This window comes from Nematolebias whitei, chromosome 16 (genome assembly GCF_014905685.2).
Source record: "Nematolebias whitei isolate Nwh7 chromosome 16, NemWhi1, whole genome shotgun sequence".
In the NCBI taxonomy this organism is placed as follows: domain Eukaryota; kingdom Metazoa; phylum Chordata; class Actinopteri; order Cyprinodontiformes; family Rivulidae; genus Nematolebias; species Nematolebias whitei.
In genome coordinates, this window is record NC_056513.1 from 10,363,096 (window position 1) to 10,382,268 (window position 19,173).

General features: G+C 39.0%; 1 protein-coding gene across 1 annotated transcript in view; it reads left to right on the forward strand.

Moving 5' to 3' along the window:
* The first annotated feature begins 1,836 nt into the window (after positions 1-1,836).
* LOC119422767 (adhesion G protein-coupled receptor E5) overlaps positions 1,837-19,173 on the forward strand; it is a 27,484-nt gene continuing 10,147 nt past the window's right edge. The window contains exons 1-11 of the mRNA XM_037690163.1: positions 1,837-1,868; positions 10,020-10,097; positions 10,419-10,586; positions 10,668-10,805; positions 15,765-15,908; positions 16,159-16,199; positions 16,444-16,554; positions 17,064-17,217; positions 17,309-17,428; positions 18,198-18,391; positions 18,676-18,843. Of these exons, the coding sequence (XP_037546091.1) occupies positions 1,838-1,868; positions 10,020-10,097; positions 10,419-10,586; positions 10,668-10,805; positions 15,765-15,908; positions 16,159-16,199; positions 16,444-16,554; positions 17,064-17,217; positions 17,309-17,428; positions 18,198-18,391; positions 18,676-18,843 (1,347 nt within the window). The 5' untranslated portion in view covers position 1,837. The remainder of the gene's footprint in view (positions 1,869-10,019; positions 10,098-10,418; positions 10,587-10,667; positions 10,806-15,764; positions 15,909-16,158; positions 16,200-16,443; positions 16,555-17,063; positions 17,218-17,308; positions 17,429-18,197; positions 18,392-18,675; positions 18,844-19,173) is intronic.

Consider the following 19,173-nt stretch of genomic DNA (forward strand, 5'->3'; position numbering starts at 1 on the left):
ATATTCTGAAAAGGATAAGAGGCTGCAATATCATAGCATCAGCTACGTGCACTCCGCCCATCTTTCGGACGACTGTACGGACATATTCTCGTTGGAGAAGAGAACTGGTCATGGCACAAATACACAGTGCTTGACTACAGGTGGAGTGAAACGTGAGACTAAACAGACAGCTGATGAACAGTGTGGAAACACCTGAGCAACATGACAACTGAGAACAGGTGAGAGTGGGCGGGGCAAGATCTGAGAAGTGAGCCATAGAACAAAAGTGTATATAAAGATTAAACAAATGAACACACAGGAAACATGAATGATAAATGGACTGTACTTATAGCACCTTTCTATCTTATTTCAAGATACTCAAAGCACTTTACACAATCTGTGCCTCATTTACCCATTCACACAGGACTAGATCTCTACAAAGCTAATTGAACAAATCATTTGAATGAGACTAATCGGTGCTTTTAGATCACATTCATACACCGATGGGACACACATCAGAGGCTATGAGGGGTTCAGTGTCTTGCCCAGGGACACTTCAGCACGTGACTGCTGGTGGATTCGAACCCCCAACTCTCGCATTGGAGGACGACAGCTCTAACCACTCAGCCACAGCCGCCCACAACATGAGTAAACGCAAGAACCACAAACCACACAAAACAAACATGATAAAAGTTATAAAAACTATTATTAGTCAAGACTGTAGTGGGGCAGGTTTACATTAGACTTTTATTTTTAAACAACAAGGATATGCTATTGTAAATTACGTTTATTGCAGTTTGGCATCATCTAATGGAAACAAGCAAGGTCTTTCCTGGAAAAAGTACATTTCATTTTTGCAGTTCATGCTCTGTAGTTATCATTCGGTGCTGTAGAAAAAGTTTACAAAATTTGGGCTGAGCATACTAAAAAAAAACACAAATATTTTTGTTTCAAGATTTGACTAGATCCATTTGCTACTAATCTTTAATAATTTACTTTTGTTTACCCATTACTTTGCAGCAAATTAACTTGGTTGCATAACCAGCTCATGTTTGTTTTTAGATCCTGTTTTCTCTGAACTACAACTGATTTCAGTCTTGTAGAGGTCACCCCCTGCAGCCGTCTCCAGACAGATTTCTTGCTTTCTGGGGGGTTGAGAAAATGCAGAAGTTTTTTCTCCCTGGAAAATGGGTGAGGGGCTGAATGTTGAGGAGGGAAAGAAGGAAAAGAGGGAGGAGATGCTGAATGGGAATTTTTAGCAGACTTTGAGTACTTACTGGCCAAACTAAAGCTGTTTATATTGAGTATTAGTCACCAACTTTCCTGTTTCTGTCCCCCGCTCTTATCCCTCAGTGCCCCCCTCTCCTTTTTGTTCTGAATAGCTCCTGAAATAGAGCCCACTGGAGGGAAATGTGCAAAACTGAGTAGACAGAGAGGGGGTTGTGTGCGAGCAACGCGATACGATGGCGGTGTGAGAAACGTGTTCAGGAGAAAGATCTGAAGTGAATGAAAAGACTGGGCCATGAAAATCCACTGAGATTATAGAAAGAGAAGGAGGGGAGAGCCAGAAAGAAGAATAGAAGAGCAGAGAGAAAACGGGGTGGAGAATCAGGCAGCGAGGCGTGATCAGGCTGAGCCTCAGAAAGAACGCTGGTGAAGGTTCACTGCTGGATTTCCTGCCTCATAAGAACATTCTCAACAAAAAACACGAGACCTTTACGAGGATCACACTTTTCTTCTGTGATACCTTCTGGATTATTGTGGACCTTGGACCTAATTGTTTTATTTAAACTAAAATTACTCACAATTCTTATATTTCCCAAATAAATTTCCTGTGGGACCATTGTTTGCCTCTGACATGGGGTCTGGAAAGGAACTACTTATTCTGGGTAAGTGTATGAATGAGAGCTCTCTCTCTCTGTGTGTGTGTGTGTGTGTGTGTGTGTGTGTGTGTGTGTGTGTGTGTCCTTATATGAGGGTAACTCTGCTGGTGCTAAAACCAGTGAACAAAAAGAAAGAAAACTGAAAGGAAATGGGAAGTTTATAAATGTTTTAACATTTCAATCATGAACCTCTACACGTTGGAGTTATTTATTTATAACATATGAGCAAGCTGGAAACTAAAATACATTCCTTTAATAGAATAAAAGACTATTTTGAATTTATTTAAATAAAGAACCACAAGATTTTAAAATGAGAAAGGCTGACTTTTGAGAAAGTAACACTGTCATGTTGGGAAAATTTAACAGAGTTCATGATCTTCGTGTCAGAAGTTGAATAAGATTTAAATGAATTAAATAAGTGAGAGGATTATTAAGTTATTAATCTGCCTTTCCTTTGATCGGACTCAAACATCATTATTACCTATCGCTGAAGGCAAAGACAGTCGATAGTGTTTTTGCCAGTTTTTGTCTGTACTGTTAGCAAAATACCTCCTGAATCACCAGAATGGTTTTGATAAAACTTTCAGAAATAAATATTTGACTGTTCATTTACAATCAAATGACTGTTGAAGTCAAGATGTCCGCCACAGCCAAGCAATATTAGCAAACATAAACACAGCTCAAACTCAGTCGATTTTACGAATATTGAGGTAAAGTTTGGTGTTGCAGTAGCTGAGAGTCATTCCCAACACATATATTGAATGCTAGCTGATTGCCCATGATCTGTTTTTAAAACTTTGCCATAAACTACTGTAATCAACTGTGTCTGTCTGTTAGAAAAAATCTCATAAACCACTAGACAGATTTTAATGACACTTGCTAAAAGTAATTATTGGATGTCCTTCTATAACTGAATGACTTTTGGAGTCAACCCACATTAAGATTGCCACTAAAGATAATCAGCAACAGCTTACACTAAAAGGGCTATAATTAAACAATTTTTTACAGTTATTTAACTAATATATGGGGTGGTAGTAGCTGACAGTCTTCCACAACCCATACTCCAACCGCTAATAGTTCATGTGAGATATAGCAATATTGCATTCAAATGCACTTAAAATTATTTTCAAGGTTTAACAAAAATGGCCATTATTCTATCATTTTTCAGCATCAGATGATTTTAGTTTAAAACTTGGACTAATCTGAAGGGTGTGGGGACGCAGAGGTTGGAGAAGGCCAGGGTTGCAAGGGCTAAGACTTTTATAAATTAATTTAAACTGGACCTATTTTCTTTCATTTCACAGCACGAGATAACGGTAAATAAACCGAGTCAAAATGAGTAGCGCATGTGAAAAAAGTACTTTCATTTTAGTGCATAAACTATGAACTCTGTAATTTAGCACATTTGATATAAGTAACTTTCTAATGATACAGTATGTCCACTGAGTTTAAAGGCGATTTAGTTTCACTTCTTGAATTGTCACAGTCGTCACTAAGATCAGATGATCTCCAGCCTCCTGACAGAAGTTGTTGAATGAAATGTAGATTTCAGACAGATGTTGGTTATCGTGTTTTCCCTCTGACCCTGAATCCTCAGCACTCATTGCAACATCATAACACAATTACCAGAGGGGATGAATCACTGGACTTGATCTAACTTGGCCATTACTTTGAGTTATACATTGGTAAAACGTAATCCCTCTTTTTAATTTTTTTTTTCACCGATGAGAAGCTGTTATGTTGATAAAATCTGTCTGTAGATATCCAGAAAGACATAACATCCTTATCGGCAATTAGATGTGGGATTTCCAGCTATCATTATAGAAGCAAAAATGTAATGCTTTTGATTAGAGTTAAATATTTTTTCTTTTAAAGTCATGATTAAAATATAACTTGAGTTGGGAAAACATAATAAAACATTTAAACGTTTGTCTTGTCTATAAGAACGTTCATGCGTCTGACTTCCTTCCCAAATACTGAAGGCAAGGTTATAACATCTGAATATAAAAATTAAACACTATTATAACTCTAACAGTACCTAAAATGTCAGAAAAACAGACAGTTCCTTCTCTTTGGTGTTAGTGGTCTATGCAAAACCTGACTACAGAATAAATACAGTATTATGTATACCGCTATCACTTTTACAGTAATATGGGCGTCTGTGGATGAGTGGTTAATGCAGTCGTCCTCCAATGCAAGAGTTAGTGGTTCAATTCCACCAGCAGTCACATGCCAAAGTGTCCCTGGGCAAGACATTGAACACCTCATTACCTCTGATGTGTGTCCCATGGGTGTATGAATGTGATAAAGCACTGATTATTCTCAGTATAGATATAGTAGTATCCATTTTAATCTTTATTTAACCAGGCAAATCTCACTGAGATCACAAATCTCTCTCAGGCTTGGGCCTGAAGGCAGCCTAACATGCATGCTTTTGTTCTGTGGGAGGAAACCGGAGTACCCGGAGAAAATCCACGCAAGCACGAGAAGAACATGCAAACTCCACACAGAAAGACCCCAGGTCCACCCAGGGATTGAACCCAGAACCTTCTTGCTGGGAGGCAACAGTGCTAACCACTGAGCCATTGTGCTGTCAACAATAGAGTTGTAGAGTGCTGTATAAATGGGTAAATGAGGGCACAGATTGTACTGTAGTGTAAAGCGCATTGAGTATATTGAAAAGATAGAAATGTACTATATACTGTAAGTACAATACATTTACCATTTATGACTGTCTCTGTTTTTCAAATAGTCTATCAAGGACAGTATAGAGTTGCTTTTAGTTTATTTATAACTAATGATAATGATTACATAATAAGAATTAAGAAAGTTTACCAATCCCTTTTGTTCCCTGCTGCAGAGACAAGAGAATTTAGAAATATACTCTGTTTGTCCATTTGTGAGCTGGATAACTTAAAAATAACTACTGGCTTCCATTTTTCTATGTGGCTATATCAAGGCATAGGTAAGATCCTATCAAAAACTGGGTTGCCTCATAAAAATACAAGATGGCTGCCACCACATACATATGTATATGTGTGCACTGGATAACTTGGAAAAAAGTAACTTGCCAATTTCTATATACTGTATCTAGTTTTTGTTACGTTTGAGTTGTATTCAGTGGCGGAGAGGAGGCATCAGACAATCGACATAAGTCAAAAACTCACAACCACACTGGTACTGGGATTTTCACAGTGTTTGCCCTTTAATAAACACACTCTTCACCAACCTTACAAAGCCCGGTTGAACGGCTGCTATCTTATCAAACATGAAATAAGCAGAACCCAAACAACCCACAACATTACTAGAGTTAGGAATTTAAAGTGTCCATATCCGCGTGTGCGTTCATCCAGCAACACGTTCCTCCCAAGTTGCGTAAAGAGAGAGCAGTGTCGCACACTTGTGTCATCATTAGCAATAACGTGGACTGTCTTAAAGAAACACTATACAATTACGGCTGTTACATCGCAAGAAACCTCACCATCAAAAATCGGGTTGCCAAGTCAAAATCCCAGATGGCTGCCATCCAATATGTCAGTCCATCTTGTGAGCTATTGAAAAATAAGTGAGGTACCAACTTCCATTTTGGTGTCTGCAGTAACTGCACAGTGCACTGAAGCAAAAGAAAGGTTTATTTCAAATATTGAGATACCCCATCAAAATCCAAGGTGGCTGCCACCATGTATAAATATGAACCTTGTGAGCTGGATAACCTGAAATAGATATTATAGAAACATGCTGACTTGTTGTAAGGTTTGGCTCTATATCTAGATAGTATGAGACTGAGAACAACAACTTCACGGCCATTTACAGAAGTGAATAATAAGGAACAGTATGCTGGATCTGTAGACCTGGACTGGAACACTGGAGAGTAGGGAACATCATTAATAGGAAGCTCCTCTGGGGTGTTGGTTTTGATATTCAGTTTCTTACTATAAGCAGGCAGAGTCGTCACAGGGATGAAATCCAAAAAGGTTTCAAAATGCCTTACACAAACGTTAGGCAAGTGGTGGAAGGCAGGGAACAGCTGAAGATATCAAAAGGAGGCTCAGGAGGCAAACAGTGAGGTCCAAGGCTCAGGAGGACCACAGGAGTCAAGCTACAACAAGAGATCAAGATTAGTCTTTCACAAAACACAAGGAACAAGGTAAAGGCTAGGAACAACTACCGAAAGGCAGATACTAGCATTGGATATCAGTCATCAACTGCCTTGAGTACGTAGTCCTTGCAGCTCATCAAGGGAATGATCCTCAGGTGCAGATCTGTTGTCACCAAAGAGCTGCAAAAGAAAATGCTGGAACTCTTACACTTGCATTTTAGTGTGGGTTTTCATCTAGATGCAAAAGAAGTCACTATCAAAAACGAGCTCACCCTACTGATATTGTGCGGTTCCACGTCACTTCATAATTGTGTCCTCTACCAGAGGCCTGGAAGTTTGAGGAATCTGCTCAGTCTTCTGGACAGAGATCTCTGATGTTGTTCCTGGGATCTGTTGGTGGCACTCTTCCAGTTTGGGGGGTCACATCACCAATTGTTCCAGTGACCACTAGGACTACTGGTGCTTGGCCTCTCCACAACTTCTGTATTTCTTCTTTCAGCCCTTGGTATTTCTCAAGCTTTTCATGCTCCTTCTTCCAGATGTTACAGTCACTTGAGATTTCTAGATCTATCACCACGGCTTTCCTCTTTTGATTATTGACTACCACAATGTCCTGTTGGTTAGCCATTGTTAGTTGATCAGTCTGGATCTGGAAGTCCCACAGTAAAGACTTATATTTATGTGTGTGTATAAAACAGCCATCCAATCATTTGATATAATCCAATATTGTCCATTTTTGCTTAAAAGTAGTTTCCTCAAATGGCTGGTGTGGCCACTGGGCCAGCTGAAGATGAATTAAGGCTGCCATTGGACACCCCCTGGCTCTGCCATTGTGCCTGGTGGTGGATAAAATTGCTCCCTCTGCTCACCCGGATCCACCACCCTGCACTGCCTTGAACCCCCCCAACCTCTATTCTTATACACAGTGTAACTCATACCCACTTAAATATCTTGCACAAAACCCTTAAGGTTTACTTGCATTCCCTGTTCAGTTCCAGGCCAGAAAAACACTCATTTTGAAAACTACAAACATTCACTATACAAATCCCTCGGCGAGGGGAGACTTTGACGTACTACTTGTAATTTTTCAAACAGCTGCTGAAAGTTAAATAAGTGACTTATATCCTTTATTAACCACTTTAACTTCTAAACAAAGCTCCTGCATTTGCTTAAGAGAAATCCCTCAGTGAAGAAGGGCTTTGTCAGCATTTAGCTCTAATCTAATGTTACAATAAATGCAGTTTCAGAAGAAACACATGTCAAAAGAGACAGTGAAAGGTAAACTTTCCTGTTTTCTATTGAAATGAGTCTGTGGGCTGAGGTTACTCTGAAAATAGTTCTTGCTTTCATCTGCAGATATTTCATTGCATAATTACTTAGTCAGCTTTTCACACATAGTGCTAGTGTCAAACCAAGTCTGGACCGCCTCAGGCATAATTGTGGGACTCCAGCTTCATCGCCCAACAACAGAAGGCTCATTGTGGTCAAAGGAGGGAAACACTGGGAATGTTAAACCCCATGTGTACGGATTGCTGTTTCCTCCAGTTTCACTGACTTCTTAGTCATGGAAATGTGACAGATTTTAGTCTGACTTAAAGCAAAGGTTATTTTTGTCACTGTGACACTACGTCATGGGTGACATTTCGAAAGGGGAAAAGAAAAAACACACAAACACAAGTTTTGATGTGTTCACAGGCTGAGCTAAATGGGAAAACATGTGAGCATTAACAAACAAGTGCTAAAAACTGAATAAAAGTGAGGCAGACTGGATTGTCCTACTGAAAGTCTCTGGGAACAGAGACAGAGAATGATTAACATTCCTCCTCTTGACCTATAAGTTAAACACTGTGCTTGAACAACTCTTCCGGTGTGTTTAAAGTCCCAGAGTGTTGCATCTATTGGTCCAGACTCTTTAATAGTCTGAATTATATTTTCATTTGTGTAGAATCATTTGAAATGAAGGATAAGAGTGAGCACTTTACAAACAGGGATCCCTCTTTATTGCACTTTGCTCATGTTCATCACCCGCCAGTGTCTATGTGTGTGTTCACTTTGCCTATTAGTATAAACCACACAAACCAGCTAATAATTCTTACAAACTCTCACAAAGAAACCATTATTGTACTTTTAGGTCTACTTGTGTTGCTGCCTCTAGGCCAGGTTGCCATTGTCAATGAGAACTGGTTCTCAGTTGACCCATCTTGTAAAATAAATGTTATTATTATATTGTTGTTATTAATAAATATTAATCTACAACAGACTCACTTTTGGGGTCAATCCATTTTAAGATGGCCTGAACAAGTACTGTGTGTCATTTGTTAATCTTAGTGTATCTTGATCCTTTTTTACTGTTTCATTTTACATTTGATATTTTTGGGTGTAACTGGGACCCTGTGTACATAATTTTGTTCCACCTCATGTACCACATGTGGTGGAAATTACAATAAAGTTGACTTGAACTTGAGCAGTTATGTGACCTCGGCAACAACTGAAATGGCTATAACTCATATAGTAGTGCCTGAGAGTCAATCACAACTTATACTTGAAGCTACTGAGCACAACTGTTGGGAATCAACTGTTTGTTTCGGTGTTAGCAAAATATAGCAATGATTATTATGGAGGCTTTATGTCCGTACATCTGTAAACTTTCCCTTGTCTGGGCCATAACTTCTGATCTGCTCAGATCTGGAGTGTGACATACACTTTTCATCACCTCAGCTCCAAGGTCAACATTGCAGGCCAAAGTCAAATATTATACAAGGTTTTTGCTAGTCTGAGCCACTGCTATAGATTGATGACCATTAAAAGACAAAAATGCAGTGCATAACTGATGAATATATTTTCTGTTTTTAAATTTAATTATATATTTTTATTTAAATAAAGTTTCCTTTAATTGTTTATTGGGCTAAAATAATCTCAGCTTTTTTCCAAAATGATCAGTCGACCTCCTGAGGATTTCTATCAATGGTTGGCTATAGTGACCATCTTAATTTGGAGTGTCTCCAAAAGTTAATCAGTTGTAGATGTCTCAGAATAAATTGGGAATAAGTCTCACAAACACACCAAATTTAGCTCAATATCTGTAAAACTGACTGACAGGGCCATTTTTATGTTGGCAAAGGTAGCATTGGTAGCCATGTTGAATTGGGTTGATTATTTGTTCCTGTTCCTCCAATTATATTTTTCTGAAAGTTTTATTAAGATCCATTCATGATGCATATTGCTACCTGTACAGACAAATAAATACACACCCCCTACACACACACACACAGTTTGAGGCAAAAACATTATTGCTCCACCTTTAGCTTCAGCAGCAGACAATGCTAACTACAAAGTATAAACATCCATCCTTCCAAAATATCTTTACCCACCTCTGCATTTTCTACTTTCATCCTGCTTTCTTGCCTCTATTTTACACCCTACTGTAAAAACTAATTATAGTTAAAAGCAGCAACCCTGAAAATATAAGACTTTCCTGAAGTTTGTGTTGTTCAAATTTAGAGATATTCTCAGTGCAACACATCTATATCACAAACAGTGGGTATGAAAAGTTGCACAAAACCAATATTACTGACTAGAAATTAATTTTGATATTAAATTAAACCTTTCTCCATATGAAAGTTGGTAAATATCAAAATGCATTATATACCCTTCAATGGCTGAAGAGAACAGAAAAAAAAAACAAGTTTATTTTTCTTAATAGGTTGTCCTCTCAAACCAGCTGGTCAAAGCAGATGGCCGCTTGTCCTGAGTCTGGTTCTGCTGGAGGTTTCTTCCTATTAAAAGGGAGTTTTTCCTTTCCACTGTTGCCACTGTGCTTGCTCAGGATGGGAAACTGCAATGAAGCCAAGATTCAACTTGTCTGCTGGATTCCTTAGATAGAGAACTTTACTAATTGGCTTTTATGTATGTGAATGTTCCTGTAAAGTGCCCTGAGACAACTTTGTTGTGATTTGGCGCTATATAAATAAACTGAATTGAAATTGAATTGTTTTTGTGTTGTAGATTTAGGATTAACTGCAACAGCAATCTGACATTTTGTCCCTCTTCCTCCACAGGGTTCATCTTTGTGCTCATCAGCTCTGCATCTGGAAGCTGTGATAACGGCCTAGAATTTAAAGAAGGAAAATGTTCTGGTAAATCATCCATGATTTATCTTTTCTTATACAGTTTATTTTATGACCACCAGTGCTCAAAAAAAACAAAACTCACAGAAATTATTACAATTGTAAAATGTTGATGTTAAATTTACCAATATTTGTAATGTTTATGATGTAGTTTTTTATTTTCTTCAGTTATTATTAGCATTATCATTATTATTATTATTATTATTTATATTTTAGTGCATGTAGTAGCATTTTACTCAACTAGGTCAACATAGTGAGAAATATTTCTGACTATACTTCAGCCAAATTCATCTTTAACTGTAACTCATTTCACTGTTTTCAAAATTACAGACATTAACGAGTGTGAATCATCGAGTCAAGAAAATGTGACTATTTGTGGGAAGAACTCAAATTGCTTCAACACGAATGGCAGCTACTACTGTCAGTGTCGTGTTGGGTTTGAAAATTTGCCAAAGAATAGGGCTACAAACTTCACAGCTAAAGATGGCCAGTGCATTGGTAAGTTCAAGTACGTGTGTGTAAGTGTGTGTGTGTTAGACCATGTGACACTGACAGTGTTCTCATTTGTTCCTCTGTCAGACACCAACGAATGTCTAAAAAATAAAAACATCTGTGGTAAACTGGCTAAATGTGAAAATCTGATCGGGAGCTACAGGTGCGTCTGCCCGTCTGGATACGTCAACAAAAGTCACAACAACAGGACGGAGCACTGCGAAGGTCAGTGTTGTCTTTGACCTATTTAATTTTTTTAAACTTAATTTGTACTTGTACAAATGTATTTCTGGTGAACTCAGCTTGAACTAAATGTGTAAAATGATAAGCATGGTGTGAGGAGACGTACTGAGGAAACCAGATGTTTACATACACTGTAGAAAAAGACAACTTTTTTTTCAAGTTGTCTGTCATTAAATCAAACTAGACCTTTCCTGTTGTAGGACAGTTACAATTCCTTATATTATTATTCCTCAAATTATTATTATTTTTTTGCTAAATGCCTGAATGAGAGAAATAATTTAAATTACTTTACAATCACACATTCTCATACACTAAGATTGCAATGCACTTAAATATTTTGGGAAAGCTCAGATGATGATGATGATGTCATCATCAAGTTTGCAAATTCCTGAACATTCATCTGTTCAACCAATTAAAGGCAAGCACAAACACCATGGGAATGCTTTGCCATCATACCACTCAGGAAGGGGAAAGGTTCTGTTTTAGAGATGGATGTTTTGGTATGAAACGTGTGCAACAAACCCAAAATTAAAGACCTTGTGAAGATGTTGGCAGAAACTGGTCAGCGAGGGTCTTTATTCACAGTGAAAGAAGTCCTGCACTGACATTGGCTGCTGAAAGACCAGTCAGTGTGGAAAAAGCATTTACTCCAAAAGCAACATAAAAATATTACGGTATATAACTGCACACATGGATAAAGACCATGACTGAAGACCATTAAAATGGTTTGCCCACAAAGACCATACATTATGTTTACATATGTTACATTTGAAGGGAAAAAGGAAAAGCTTGCAAACCCAATCTGGCGCCCAATGTGGGGCCAAATGTTGTGGCTAAAACATACGAAGACTTAAATCTTTCATTAAAAACCAGACGACACTGAATTTCATAATGACAGCAAAAATTAAGGTTCATTGAAGAGGTGCAAAAACAATCAGCCGAACAACATAAGAATCATAAAAATAACCCCTCTTTTACAGATATTCACAAAGCTTATACTATTCTTATCTCTTGTGCCACAACAGCCTTTACTTATCACTCGTACACTCAATCATATAACAATTGCTGCTATACCCAGATATATGGACAGAGAAGAACAGATACTAAGACTCAGGATGAATTTACCGTGTTTATTTATAAAGTGGTAAATCATAGAGGGAGCTGGAACCCTGAAGAGTAAGGAGATGATTAGTGGTCTGTTGGCAGGGGTGATAATGTTGTTGATTTTTCTTACATTGGAGGTCGGAATCAGTAGTGGGGAGAGCTGACCCAAATGGTTCCAGATGAAGAAGGTGTATGTCTGAACAATGGCAGACATTAGGCAAGTGGTAGGAAGGTGTGGAGGCACAGAGGAGCTTGAGGTCCACAGAAGAGAATCCAGGAAACAGGAGGACATCAGAGATTAATTGCTGGAGGCATGGAGAGAATATAAATTCATTAGTATTTAGTTTCAGATGTGAGTAAAAGGCTAGAACAGAACTACCGTTGGCAGGCAATGCTCCAGCGCTGGCTGAATTTCCTCTGCAGCCTTTTATGTTCCTCATGCTCATCTAATGGATGATTCTCAGGCACTGCTGATTAGAGTCTGGCTGTGAGTGCAGGAGCTGGCAGAGCAGAACTCCCACAAATCAGAGAGGATGTACCGGGTCAGGACCTCAACCCAGACTTCATGGAGTCTTTTTTTCTAGGTTTCACTGATAATACGTCATCTCTTATTACACTACCTGATAAACAAAAATGCTCCTACAAGGGGTGTATTTGTAAATTTCTTTTTGTAGGATTGTGTGGTTTCAAGTCAAATAAGTCATCTGATGCTTGATTGTTACTCTTGTTTTTTTTTAAATATTTTGTATTGATTTGATTAGCGTGTTTCTTGGTGTGTTTCAGTTACGGTCTTACTTTCCGCTTCACCTCATCTCTGGCCTTAATTTACCAACTACATCACCTGCAGCGTCAGTCCGTACTTGTCAGTATAAATGGTTTCCTTTGTTCTCTGTGAGGTCCTTGTTGTCTTCTCAATGAGTCTGTTTATGTTTCTCATCTTTTTGTCTGTCTTTGCTCATGGATTTCCTGTTTCAGCTGCACTTTGTGTAACAAACACCTGTGGTCATGCTCACCTGTCTGCCAGCTTGCCCTGGACTCCTTCCAGTACAACACAAGGACTGAACTTCCAGTTTTTTTATACACAGCACATCTACCTCTATTCATATCTGTTTGATCTACTGAACATCAAGAAAAGATTTAGAGAAATAAAAATAAAATAATAGTTGCCTGCAAGCAGGTTGCATCCAGAGAATTCAGCTTTAATTTATCTCCACTTCTTCTTGTCATTATCATTTGATGAACATCCAGTACCTTCTGCCAAATGCTGCCTCTGCTCATTTTTAACTACACCCCCTCCACATAAACACAATTATTCATTACATCTGTAAACACCGGGAGCTTAAGTTGCACTCAGACATGACGGCATGCAGTTTATTCAACAGAGATCTATTTGACAAATGCAGAAACACCGTGTAACAATAACACAAGTAGAGGATTTATGAAAACTAACTGGTTGAGTAGTCTCTGTTATACAGAAAATCACATCTTCATCATCTGTCAGTAAACCAGACCAGACCCCACAAGGCCGCAACAGCAAATCCCCTGACAGTAGTGGTACATTTCATCGTGAACTGTTAAAAAAAAAGAAGGAAGACTATTAGTTTGTTCTTCTTTTGGATCTTTTGCAAACATGGTTTGTAGTGAATAATTAAATTCCTGAAGTTACTCAGTAGTTAAAGGTAAATCCACTCTGCCGGCACCCAGCGCAAGACAAAAGTTCATTTTAAACATTAGTTTAACCTTTTTTACTTGTTTATTCTGTTTTGTAAAGCAGTTGTGTAGAAAAAGAATCATAAATATTAAACATCAAAGTTCATGCTCAATAATCCAGGTAAAAAAACTCCAACAAAGTTCAGTCAGATCCTCTGGACGGTTAATTTTTTTGTTGAGACGTTTCATCCTTCATCCAAAGGACTTCATCAGTCCGAGGAGCCACAACAAACTCAGTTCCACAAATGGCACACTCACATAGTGGACCAACCACGGTTTCTGGAGTCCGCCCTCTTCCCCGTCGACTCCTCGGAGTGGTTCAAAACATCAAAGTTCATGCGCAATAATCCTGGCTATGGCTGCCTCAGAGGAGTTGACAGGGGAGAGGGCGGGCCCCAGAAACCATCTTATCACCATCAAACTGGTTGGTACACTATGTGAGTGTGCTGACTGAAGTTGTTGTGGCTCCTCAGACTGATGAAGTCCTTTGGATGAAGGAGGAAATGTCTCAATCAATAAAGAAACCGTCCAGAGGACCTGACTTAACTTTGTAGCATAAATATTAAACTATTGTGAAATTAATTCAAATAGATTGCTATTATTAATGGCCATGTTTGAAGTTTTTTATTCCTTTTGGTAAAAGTAGCTTTTCATTAACGGCTGAGTTGTGTTGTCTTTGGCCCTATTCGGACCTGAAACCAACATCCTGGCAGAATCGATCACAAGCGGACAGCTTTAAAAACGAGTGTCCCCGACTGGAAGTAAAGTCCATCCGGAGTCATCAGGTCTCACTTATCTGCTCCACATGCAAACAAACACAGGCAGCTGATTAACAGGACGTCTGCAGGTCTCAGCAGAAAGACCTCATCTAAATCAATGTCCAGACACGATCGTGTTTCTGACAACTCCCCAGCCTTTTACCGGCTGGTTTTCGACACACCGTCACTAAAGTGTGTATAAACGAGCCTGCACGTGAAATGCAGATGGAAAGCAAAAATATTCCTGATTTGATTCATAAGCATTTTACAATGAGATGACCATGGCAGGTACAACGAGCTCCACAACGGAAACAACAACTATACTGTTCAGGAGGTTCGCTGATAAAGAGCCTTGATCATCCACTGATCAATAATAAACTGATAAAAATGTATTTTTTTTATTTGGCAGCAGTCAATATCCAGTTTAATAAAACTATTAAGACCAAAAAAGGCTTTTGAGTACAATTTCACACATTAGCAGCATTTTTTTTTAGCCTCTGAAACTGATCCAGAGTGCATTTTATAAATTATGCAAGAATGATTTTTTATTTTTTTTATTTTGCTATTAACCATTTTGAGTAGACTCTGTCTGTCTGTTGGCAAAATATCTCTTGAATATCTTGACAGATTTTCAAGAAAACTTTCAGGAATTATTTATTGAATGTACATCTACAAGCGATTGACATTTGGAGCCAGTCAAATTCAAAATGGCTGCGCTTGCTGCTTGACTTGCGAAAACACAAAAATATCAATAATTACAACAATTATACAGATACTGTGTGAAGATTTGATGTATTTTCAGCTCAAAGTCATTCACAACACATATTCAAAGAAAACCCTGTTGCTGTTTTAGCTAAATATCTCATGAACCACCTAATAGATTTGGATAAAGCTTTCGGAAAGTATTCTTGGATGGACATCTAAAATAAAAAAACTTTTGACGTTAACGTAACTGAAGATGGACACCATGGCTAATGAACAATGCAAACACAACGAAGCCAGTTTTCAACATGTTGAGCTAAAATTTGACCTGGTTGCATCGTGCAATGTTGCACACAACTGTGCAAAACCTCTTTAATGCTTGAACAAAAAGGCTATGATTCTAATTTCCCAGCATAAAATGATCTTGGGTCTAAAACTTTTGCTTTCCCTAATGTTTTAATGCTGTTTCTGTTGGCGGATGTAAACGTGGGAGGTTACAGTGATTAATAGAGTTGACTGGTTCGCACAAGAAACCCACATTAGTGAGCTGCTGGTGAAAGTGCAGACATGTTTGTTCCATTGTCAACTCGAGCAATTTGTTTTTACCTGCCTTAAACTGCTAATCTCACCTTTCAGCCTTGACTTACGCTTCCGTTTTCTTTTGCAGACATAAATGAATGTGAGGAAGCTGAAAAGAACCAAGAAAATATCTGTGGAGACAAAGGGACTTGTGAGAACATTAATGGGAGCTACTGGTGTAAATGTCAAAGAGGATACACCAACTATGGCAACGAACGGACACCATGCTCGAGTAAGTGTTTGCAACACTTACAAAATGTGCACATTGTGGCTTTTGTTTTTTATTTAAGTGGAGGAAAATATCTTCTGCTGTTTGGTCCATTTCCAGATGGCCTGGGGTGTCTCACATGATAATGTGAAGGTTCTGTTCACTGCTTGTCACTCTTATTTCTTCAAAACGAATGTTGCAATCAAGTGACGTCAGCTGGTTTGGAGATAATGTAAATGTCTGCGTAATTTTCCATTTTTTTATTTTTATCTAGAGCTCAACTGTGACAGGTTTACAGCCAGCAAGCCTTCACCGGTAAGTTTGGATGCACAGTTCTGAGCACATTTGAGTCGTTGCAGCAAAAAGTTTACTAACCACACTGAGAGGATAAACGGTTATGAAAGATAGTAGCCAAACCTTTCTAGGTCCTCTAAGAACACTGCCACTAATTTTGTCTGTTCACCAGACCTGCCTGCGGCCCATTAAGGCACTGTGTTCCTAAAATTCAGTTAATGGGAAGCAGAATAGTCTCTTTATTCCCTCCGTCTGTGTTTTCCAGTCACTCGGAGGCCTGGCAGACATATTGACCATGATGAGAAACAGCTGTTTGGCTCTGTCCGACTCAACTGTTCCCGGTGAAGGGAAGGCTGATGGCGAAGCGCTGCTAGAGGTGAGAAAAAGATACAAAAACACAAGCAGTTACATTTGGAAACTTCATGCAAAGAATGTGCAAACTTAACCAGAAGTTGGAAACAGAGGGTTTTTCTCAGGGGTTGCCATGTAGGCCCTACATCATTAAAAGCGTATGTAAAAAGTTTTATTGATTTGAGAGCAATAAACCTTCAGAATAAAAAAAATATTTTTGTCTTGAACGACAAAAGCTTTCTCATAAGAGAACGTAAAAGTTGTATTGCACTACACTTTAAAGCATCTAAATAAGCTGTTGCAATGTTTTTATTTTGTCTTCGCTGTACAACAAATGTAAAAGAAAATAAAAGCCTACCCCACTTTTTTTCAATAATGTCACAAAATTAAAAAAAAACTTGCAAAAATAAATAAATTTAAAAAACAATAAAAAAAAAGGGAAGTTAGAAAAAAAAAGACTTGCAGGAAACCTTAACCTGATACAAACGCTTTAAGATTTCTAAATCCTCCTCCTGTGTCGTGCACCTTGGATAGAAACTTTTGACGGCGACTGACTTGGTTCTGTCTCCTGGACCCGTGGAGAGCAGTAAAGGTGTGAGCGGGCTGCTTGGTGCCGTGGAGAACTCGATTTTACTGATTGGTCCTCAGCTCAAAGTCAACAACACCAAGATGGACACCAAAGAAACCGGTAACAGCTTTTAGTCTTAAAGCTCAGATTTCTTTCCTTTCTTGATCATGAACCTTTTAGGGCATCAAGATGATTTTACATGTTTGAACAGTTGCACAGATCGCTGTGATAAAAGGGAAAACTCGCCCAACTGGACCTCTCCATTTGACCAATGGAAACACTAGTCTGAACACCGACTGGTCTACAGCTGCAGGGACAGGACCATATCCTGGTAAACCTTTTTGTTTGTTTGTTTTGTTTTGATAAATAAAAATAGTCTTCATCTAAGCAGACATTAAGTTCCTGAATCAGTAACAACACAAATTTTACAAATTGCATTAAGCGTTGTGTAATGTAGAACGAAGAAATCCGACTTATGTCTACAAGACCGCTGATTTAACCAGTGACCCATCACAGCCACATGCGCTCATCACAGAACTGGTTTTCCTCGGTTTTTGTCTCTCCTCTGTCCTCCTCAGTTTTCTATTCTGGTCCCCTCTGTCTACTCCAAATGGATTTAAAATGCATATCTCCACTGTTGAGCTCAGCAGGTTTCACCGCAGCTCTGAGCTCACGTCAGGTCTAGTAGTGGCCGTATTAATGCATTTAAACCAGACAAAAGTGTCCGTAGGGCAAAAAATCTGACGCCCCAAGTGAAATTTTATTGGAGCTAGATGTTCGGATCACAGGAGACATGTTCTGATCCGCTTGATGAATGAGGGTCAGTGAACGGTATCGCCCCATAACAGTAAATAAGTAAAAATCTGAAAATGAATCACTAAAAATCATTAAAAACTTGATTTTATATTGTCGAAACAGTTGAAAAACACAGAACAAAACAATACTTCATAAATAAGTAATTTACATTGTTTATTAGGAGGATCTACTTTGTGGGGCAAATTAATTGTTTTAGGTGTGGCTGCGACCCACCTGCCCCAATGGAGCAGCCACCACTGGTCTTCATCCAAAAACGCAATCTTACTCTGAGTGTTTCCATACAGGGTTTGCACTCGCTGCATTGTTGAGCTACAAGAACCTTGAGGGATTCATGAACAGATCCTTCGAGGAGCTCAAAGAAGCTGAAGAAGATGACGTGTCCTTCCAGGTTTTCTCCAAAGTCGTGTCTGTTGTGGTTTCTAATCCGTCCACCCAGAAGCTGAGCAGCCCTGTCAACATCACCTTCAGACATCTACAGGTAATCCAGTCTTTTCGATTACTCCACTGCGGTCCTTTTCCTCTAAAATGCCACATCTTCTGAGCGTTATGGACAACAACACCAAAAATCTAAATTAAGTGTCCTCTTTTTACACCTAAACTCCAAAGCGATCTCCTGCTTCTTTACAGTTCTAATCTTAGCTCCTAAATATATTTAAAAGGCAACATAACATTTCACGTGAAATACTTGGCGCTGTCTTAAGATTACAGAAAGCTCTAAATACAACACCGTCTCACTGAAAGCTGGTTTTGCTTTGCATTCAGGACCAAGAGACGAGCCCTGAGGTGGGCTTCATCTGTGTGTACTGGAGTGAAAGCGGGGCCTGGTCCTCAGATGGTTGCACTCAGCAACAAACCAACGTCACACACACCGTGTGTAGATGTGAACATCTGAGCAGCTTTGCTGTGCTGATGGCGCTCTACCCCATGGAGGTAAGTGACCCCTGCAGAAACCACATACATAATGCACAGTTCGTTGTTAATGTCCATTTTATTGATTTTTAATTAAAACAACTCGATCATTCTTATCCATCCATCCATTATTTTTACCCGCTTATTCCATTTTGGGTCACGGGGGTCGCCGGTGCCCATGTCCAGCAATCACTGTGCGAGGGGCGGGGTACACCCTGGACGGGTCGCAAGTCCATCACAGGGCCACATAGAGACAAACGAGACAAACAACCATTCACTTTCTCACTCACACCTAGGGACAATTTAAAGTTACCAATCAGCCTAACATGCATGTTAGGCTGATTGGTAACT